The 8163-nt window shown below is 49.7% G+C and overlaps 2 protein-coding genes across 2 annotated transcripts; both read left to right on the top strand.

Moving 5' to 3' along the window:
- Positions 1 to 1483: 1483 nt before the first annotated feature.
- LOC111866394 lies at positions 1484 to 2050 on the top strand. The gene has a single exon (XM_023855298.1). The coding sequence runs from the start codon at positions 1484 to 1486 to the stop codon at positions 2048 to 2050; it is 567 nt and encodes a 188-aa protein (XP_023711066.1).
- A 4497-nt stretch (positions 2051 to 6547) lies between these two features.
- LOC111866385 lies at positions 6548 to 7221 on the top strand. The gene is made up of 2 exons (XM_023855287.1): positions 6548 to 6730; positions 6937 to 7221. Exons 1-2 carry the CDS (start codon positions 6548 to 6550, stop codon positions 7219 to 7221), a joined length of 468 nt encoding a protein of 155 aa, XP_023711055.1.
- The last annotated feature ends 942 nt before the right edge of the window (positions 7222 to 8163 follow it).

The raw sequence follows: 8163 nt of genomic DNA, 5'->3' as shown, positions 1-8163 counted from the left end.
GGCGTTCACCTGGCCCTCTTTGCAGACGACACCTGTCTGTATGCGACAGATCGCAAAGAGGGTTTTATTGTTAGAAAACTCCAGCGCGGTCTCAGCTCAATGGAGACCTGGTGTGAGCGCTGGAATATAAAAATTAATGAAGATAAGACTTGGGGGGTCTACTTCTCTCGTGGTCATCGACGGCCTGAGTCTTGTCTACACTAAATGTAAGAAATATACCATTTGTAAATAGTGCAAAATATCTAGGTGTAATCTTCGATAAGAAAGTGACTTGGAGATTACACATAGAAATGATCGAAACCAAGGCCTTCAGAACATTCATTAGAGTATATTCCCTTTTCAAAAGTGAGCGATTGAGCGCTAACAATAAACTGACCCTCCATAAAGCTCTTATTAGATCTGTAATGACTTATGCTAGTCCCGCCTGGGAGTTTGCGGCAGACACCCATCTAGTGAAATTGCAGCGCCTGCAAAACAAGGTTCTCCGCACGACTGGCAATTTTCCAGGCGCACACCGGTCCGCGATTTACACATGGCATTCAAAATCCCATACGTATATGACTTTATAACAAAATTATGCAGGCAACAAGCAGAAGTCATACAAAATCATGAAAATGAGAATGTTCGCAACATCATACAAGGCGAAGCCAGCCACAGAAAGTATAAGAGGCTTAAACTTGGCGGCGGTTAGACATACGACCGTTCAAGTGACCAGACTGCCGTGGTAGCGATTACTACTAGAAATAGGGCATAATCTGCTGTACAATGCCTGGGTTGACAGAGGCCTTGTATATATTGTACATAGAAGGTACAAGTGTGGATTTGTAAATTATGTAAATCCAGACAGTGGACATAATAAAATAGACTAACAAATGACAGACCCTACCTCTCGTCAGAGACGGCGCCCCACATAAACAAGACAGTAACTTTAATTCAAAAGAAATATCTGGTCATGAGTGCCAACTGGGGCTGGACACCAAGACAGACTGACTGACCGTTAGTTGTAACATGACCATGACCATGACCTTGATCGCAAGAGCAGTGAACACATTCTGCTCAGCAAGTTCAGCCATCAACTCTACACTGCGATCGGTCGTCGAGACATCAGCTCCTCACTTCAGCTCTAGTTGCGGCAGGCCTCCAGCGACCAGGCAACCGAAGCAGCAGCAGCAAGTCTCCAGCAGACACATCTTCTGCGAGCCCAGCAACCGGCCGAGCTAGCCGATCCTACCGGCGCGCGCAGCACTGCATCACCGTCCAGATATGGCCAGCTAAACGGCCGTGGACTCCGCCCGCTACACAGGAGTGAAATTGCAGTGGCACGAACTGCCCCTTGGGGGCCGGCTAACGCTTTAACATTATATATATATCCTGTGTTCTGTAAATTCCTTTTAATCAATCCAATATATATACAAGTGTGAAGAGTTTCAAGTGGTTGTCATTTCAAACATTGACAATCCCACATTGTAGACCCCGACTGAACATGGAAACTGCAGACAGTTCATCAGCAGAAGTGCCCAGAATGGCCGTGCGGCTCCCGCCGTTCTGGCCCGAGAGACCAGCCGTGTGGTTCGCCCAGGCCGAGGCGCAGTTCACCTTGGCCGGCATTAACAGCAAGCGGATCAATTTCTGCCACGTCATCTCACAGCTGGACCACCGATACGCCACAGAGGTGAAGGATATCATCACCTCTCCACCCGAACGAGGCCCCTACACCCTACTGAGGACCGAGCTTGTGAGGCGGCTATCCTCATCGCCAGAGCAGCCAATCCGGCAACTCCTCACGGTCGAGGAAATTGGCGACCATAAGCCGTCCCTGTTCCTGACGTACCTCAAAATTCTCGCAGCATACGTGTCTGATAACGTCGTCCGAAGCGTCTGGACCAGCCGGCTAACCCGCAACGTGCAGAGCTTCCTCGCCGGCCAGAACGAGAGCAACTTGGAGGCCGCAGCCCTCTGTGCGGACCGCATCTCCGAAGTCGAAGTCCAGCCAGCATTCGCTAGCGTTGATGAACCCAGACAGCGGCGCACTTCGGCAGGAGACCGCTGAACTCTCCCGCCAAGTGGCTGCACTCAGCAACGAACAGGACCGCCTCGACCCCCGCTTCAGGGAGTCCGACAAGAAACCTAGAGACAGAGGCTCCAGTCCAAATGGTTCCCGCCCCGCCTTCAAAAACAGCCGGCCCGGCAGCAGATCCCCCTCCCGTGGCGACACCACATCCAGTATCTGCTGTTACCACCGCCGCTTCTGCGCTGGAGCACAAAAATTGTACTCCACTCTGCTCCTACCGCCAGCAGGGAAACTGACGCAGCAGACATCGGCGGGACATGTCTGCGCTACGACGAAAGGACGCCTCTTCATAACGGAGAGTGAGCAAACGGCAGTTCCTAGTCGACATGGGTTCGGACCTCAGTGTATACCCCCGCAGGCTCGTCCATCGACGCATGGAACGTACCTACTATGACCTGTGTGCGGCTAATGGCACTACCATCCACACATACGGGTGGCTGCCTCTCAGCCTCAACTTGGGCCTACGCCGAGAATTCATGTGGCGCTTCCTGCTGGCCGACGTCACGCATCCTATCATCGGCGTGGACTTCCTGTCGCATTTCGGCCTCCTGGTGGACTGTCGGAACAGCCGCATCCTGGACGGGGTCACGACGCTGTCAGTCCCGGCCTCAGCGGCCAACGCACTGATCCCCAGTGTAAAGACAATCAGCGGCAACACACCGATCGACAGCCCCCTCACAGAGTTCCCGGACCTGATCCGCCAAGCTGCAGTCCAGCGCTAGATACGACACAACACCGTCAACCACATCAGGACTGTACCTGGCCCACCAGTAACCTGCCGACCACGGCGACTGGCACCGGACAGACTAGCTATCGCAAAAGCAGAGTTCGACGCCATGTTGCGGGATGGTACAGATCGTCGATCAGACAGTTCATGGTCCTTGGCACTACACATTGTGCCCAAGAAAGACAACGGTTGGCGTCCATGCGGCGACTACAGAGCGCTCAATTCCCAAACCATTCCTGACTGCTACCCTGTCCGCCATATCCACGATTACTCCAACCAGCTTTTCGGCTGTTCCTTCTTTTCCAAAATTGACCTGGTGAGAGCCTATAACCCAGTGGTCGGCGAACCTGGGTAAATTACCCCAAGTGGGGTAAAAATTAAATTCTTGGGGGTAATGAAGACTCAATAGACATAAATGAAATTATATGAAAAACGCGTTCCTTGTTACGATAGAAATTTTTCTTCCGGCATATAACCATCCGTAAGAACGGCTGCTACGGAAATTGTTTAAGAGTCCATCATGGTAGCGTGACGTCATCACTAAACACTTCTATAGATAAATGCACCCAGCATGTTGTGGATGATAGCGTTAGGTGTGGCTCGGCAGCTAGCAGAAGCGCAAGTCTTGTAGAAGTCATTTTGGCCTAGTCACCTATTGTTTTATTTTATGCTCAAATCTTCGACGATCAAGGTAAGATAGTGTCTTGTTAGAAAGGATTTACTATCAATAAATTCATTCACTCATTATTTAATAGCAAGCGAAATGAAGTTTTTCACGAAACCGACGCACTGTCATTTATGTGCAGTAGTAGCAGTTTGATCTTGTCACACTGAATCGGTAATTTCGTGTTATAGTACATGTGCAACTAACCGCCTGAGCTATCGCGCGGCCTCCAGTACTGACTTACACATATTGTACATGCGGAGGTTTCCTCCACATTACGCGTGTCCTCGTGTAACTATAAGAAACGCGTGTGCTGAAGGGTTAAAACTTTTTGAATCACTGTCTTTTTTACCCCTCACATGACATCAACTAGAAAACGAATATACCAGGAAGAGTTCTTCAATTACGGGTTTACACAAATAGAAGACAAAGGAATAATGAAACCACAGTGTGTTGTCTGTTTGAAAGTACTGACTGCAGAATCTTTATAAAGAGTCAATTGAAGAAACACTTGAATAATTTGCACCCACACCTGTCTCCCAAACCGCGGGAATACTTTGTAAATTTAGAAATGTCTGTCAAAAAACAAAGACTGAACAGCAACTTGAGAAGTACATTCGATCAACGTTCAGCATCAAAGGCCAGCTTTGAAGTGGCCTGGTTGATTGCCCGAAACAAGAAACTACATACTTTTATATTGGAGACAGAAAGCAGAACAAAACAAGATTACTTACTGCCTTTTCAAGGTTGGCTTTGTTTTTGGAAGATTGTCAAAATATTACTTTTGACATCAAGGACACAGTTATAAAGCATCTTACCAAACTCAAAAAGCGATTCGATGATTACTTTCCTGATCTTGATTCACATAATGTCAGTTGGGTTGTAGATCCCTTTAAATGTCAAATTGCTGATGTACCAGAAGAGCCTCAAGGTTTGGCACAGGCACTTATTGAACTTCAATCCAATAATGAAGCACGTATTGAATTTGAAAACAAAGCAGATCTGTCATATTTTTGGATGTCAAGAGCTGCAAATGCTTTCAAAATTGCACATGAGGAGGCAGTCAAAAAGTTGCTGCCCTTTGCAACAACCTACCTTTGCGAACAAGGATTTTCCACTCTACTGAACATAAAAACAAAGCAGAGAAATCGATTGGACCCCGAAGACAGTATGCAAATTGCTCTGACATCAAAATATCCCAATTTTTATGTTACTGTATCAAAAATGAAACATCATTTCTCCAAAACCTCAAGTGAAAAAAAATCTAAGAAATCCTTTTGTTTCATAATGAGGATATTAATTTACTCGTATTTTATCGCATTTATTTTATACTTTTTATATTTATAATTGTATTCTCCATATAAATAAATTCAATAAACCTTTTGAATTTGAATAATCTATGATTTTCTCTCTTTCAAATCAAGGGGGTAACGTCGGCGTAAATAAATATATCTTGGGGTAATAAGTAAAAAAGTTCCCCGACCCCTGCTATAACCAAATTCCAGTCAATCCCGGCGACATACAGAAGACGATCATTACCACTCCTCTCGGCTTGTTCGAGTACCCCTTCATGTCCTTCGGCCTGCGCAATGCCGCCCAAACCTTCCAACGGTTTATGGACATTCTGCGGGGATTCCACTTCTGTTTCGCGTACCTGGACGATATCCTCGTATTCTCCCGATCACCGGAGGAGCAAAAGGGTCATCTGCGGGAACTCTTCCAGCAACTCCAGAAACACAGGATCATAATCAACCCGGCGAAGTGCGTCTTCCGAGTACCCGAGATCACCTTCCTCGGCTACAAGGTGTCCGCCGAGGGGTCCCAACCTCTCGCAGAGCGAGTGACTCATCTGCAGGACTGACAACCACCAAAGACCGCCAGCCAGCTCCGTCGGTTCCTGGGCATGGTTAACTTCTACCGGCGATTTCTGCCCCATGTGGCTGCCACCCAAGCACCACTGCACGACGTTCTCTCCGGTCCCAGAGTCAAGGGCTCCCACCCCGTCTCCTGGACACCGGAGCTCCTGAAGGCATTTGAAGAGTGCAAGGCGAGCCTGTCACGCGCCATTCTGCTCGCACACACTGACCCACCGCTTCACTCGCACTCGTCACGGATGCCTCCACGTCCGCCATGGGTGCCGTGCTGCAGAGACAAGTCAATAACGTCTAGCAGCCCCTCGCATTTTTCTCGAAAAAAACTTCCCTGCCAAGCAAAAATACAGTGCCTATGATCGCGAGCTTCTGGCCATCTACGAGGCCCTTAAACATTTCCGACATATGCTGGAAGCGCGACACTTCACCATCTTCACTGATCACAAGCTCATCGCTTACTCCTTCCAGCAGAAGCGGGATAAATGCTAACCCCGGCAGTTCAACTATCTAGACTTCGTCTCCCAGTTCACAACCGACATCCGACACATCTCGTGACAGGACAACGTTGTCGCCGACGCCCTCTATCGTGTCGAGCCCGTCACTGCGCCACCACCTTACGACGTACTCGCCGCATCACAGGACAGCGACGACGAACTCCGAGCACTCCTGGGGTCAACCACCGCCCTGCGACCAGTCCCCGGTACCGCAGTCTCTATCTACTGCGACACGTCTACCTGGAGGTCTCGGCCGTACGTTCCAGCGCCTCTACGACTCCAAGTGTTCCAGTCCATCTATGAGATGTCACACCCAGGCACCAGAGCAACAGCAAAGCTGGTCGCACAGCGATTCGTGTGGCCAGGTGTACAGAAGGATTGCCGCACCCGGAAACGTGCTTGCCAGTCCTGCCAGCGCTCCAAAGTCTCCCGCCACACAGTCACTCCACTGGGCGACTTTACACCGCCGGTAGCCTGCTTTCCGCACGTACATATCGACCTTGTGGGAACCCTTCCGACGTCAGCGGGCTACACATATTGCCTCACTGCAGTCGACTGTTTCACCCGCTGGTCAGAAATCGTCCCCATTCGGACATCATAGCCGACACAGGGGCACGGGGCCTACTGAACGGCTGGATATTACCCATCGGTTGCACGCAGACGATCACCACCGACCAGGGACGCCAGTTCGAATCACAAATCTCCAAATTCCTGGCCAGGATGTGCGGAATCCAGCTTTCACGTACAACCGCCCACCAACCAGCAGCAAACGGACTCGTGGAACGCTTCCACCGGACGCTGAAGGCAGCCATCATGTTCCACGCGGACCAACAGTGGACTGAGGCGCTTCCCCTGGTACTCGTCGGAATCCGCACTGCTTTCAAGGAGGACCTGCAAGCATCGGTAGCTGAGTTCGTTTACGGCGAGCCCTTACGAATTCCCGGGTAGCTACTAACTCCAGCTACCGACCCCGCGGAGCCAGTGAACATCATCACAGAGCTCCGCCAGCACATGGCCCGCCTCCGAGCAGTCCCAGCAGCATGAAACGCCTCCCCAGCTATTTTCGTGCACAGTGACCTTGAGAAGTGTACCCAAGTCTTCTTCGGCAGGACCTAACACGCCGGGAACTGGAGCCCCCCTACACCGGCCCCTACCAGGTCCTGTCACGGAGAGAGAAGACGCTGCAACTCCTCGTGCGCGGAAAGCACGTCACTGTATCAGCCGACAGAGACAAGCCAGCCTACATCCTGCAAGAGACCGACCGCGGAACTAGCATCAACCCACCAGCCGCAGCCACACCGACCGTAGGACCACCTGCCATCACAACACAGTACCCTACAAGAACTACACGCTCCGGGCGCCACATCCATTTACCCGCTCGCCTGAAATTATGAACATCAATTTTCCCGAGAGGGGGGGAGTGAGGTCGGGACATCCAACATAGCACGCTGTTTCCACCGGTAATTTAGATAACACTCCCTCTTTAGTCAATATCGCATTGCAAGTCAAAGACAAAATCATGTTACAACTGACGGTCGGTCAGTCTGTCTGTCTTGGTGTCCAGCCCCAGGTGGGGCTTATGACCAGATGTTTTCTTCTCTGTGAAAGTTGCTGTCCTGTCCATTTGGGGCGCCCTCTCTAATGAGAGGTCGGGTCTGTCATTTGTCAGTCAGTCTGTATTTACATAATTTACAAATCCACACTTGTACTTTCTATGTACAATACAAGGTGTGGCAATAAAGAACCCGGATTACTTTTATGACTCATTTCCGGCCACGTCATTGACGAAGAGGAGGGTAGGGCATTGACCCTTGGACTTCCCTCTACCGTCACACAAAGTTTCATTCACGTGCATCGGTTAGTCTGGCCGCGACCATTGTTAGAAGCGGATCGTGTTTCTGAGCTCCGTCGGAATAATGCTGAGTGCTAATGCAGAACAACGTGCTAACATCAAATTCCTCACAAAACTTGGAAAATCTGCCACTGAAACTTACAATTTGTTGACAGAAGTATATGGTGATCAGTGTCTATCTCGCACGCAAGTTTTCGAGTGGTTTAAGAAGTTTATGGAGGGTAGGAAAAACGTCGGGAACGATCCAAAATCGGGCCGTCCTCCCACTGCGAAAACTCCAGAGAATGTGGAGAAGGTCGCTAGAATTGTTCGAAGAGATCGTCGACTGAGCATTCGAGCAATTTCTGAACTTACGAACATCAATAAGGAAAGTGTTAGACAGATTTTGCACGACGATCTGGGCATGAAAAAGGTGTGTGCTAAAGTGGTGCCAAAAATCCTTACCCCCCAGCAAAAGGAACATCGAGTGAATTGCTGTGTTGAC

The sequence above is a fragment of the Cryptotermes secundus genome, unplaced genomic scaffold, assembly GCF_002891405.2.
Source record: "Cryptotermes secundus unplaced genomic scaffold, Csec_1.0 scaffold1191, whole genome shotgun sequence".
Classification (NCBI taxonomy): domain Eukaryota; kingdom Metazoa; phylum Arthropoda; class Insecta; order Blattodea; family Kalotermitidae; genus Cryptotermes; species Cryptotermes secundus.
The sequence above is the reverse complement of the archived record's forward strand: the minus strand, read 5'-3'. Positions and strand labels throughout refer to the sequence as shown.

Excerpts from the sequence above, each read along its gene's own strand:
- LOC111866394 (XM_023855298.1), top strand. The coding sequence starts at position 1,484 with ATGGAAACTGCAGACAGTTCATCAGCAGAAGTGCCCAGAATGGCCGTG.
- LOC111866385 (XM_023855287.1), top strand. The coding sequence starts at position 6,548 with ATGTGCGGAATCCAGCTTTCACGTACAACCGCCCACCAACCAGCAGCA. Across the intron at positions 6,731-6,936 it reads AGGAGGACCTGCAAGCATCG|GACCTAACACGCCGGGAACT; the intron begins GTAGCTGAGTTC and ends CTTCTTCGGCAG.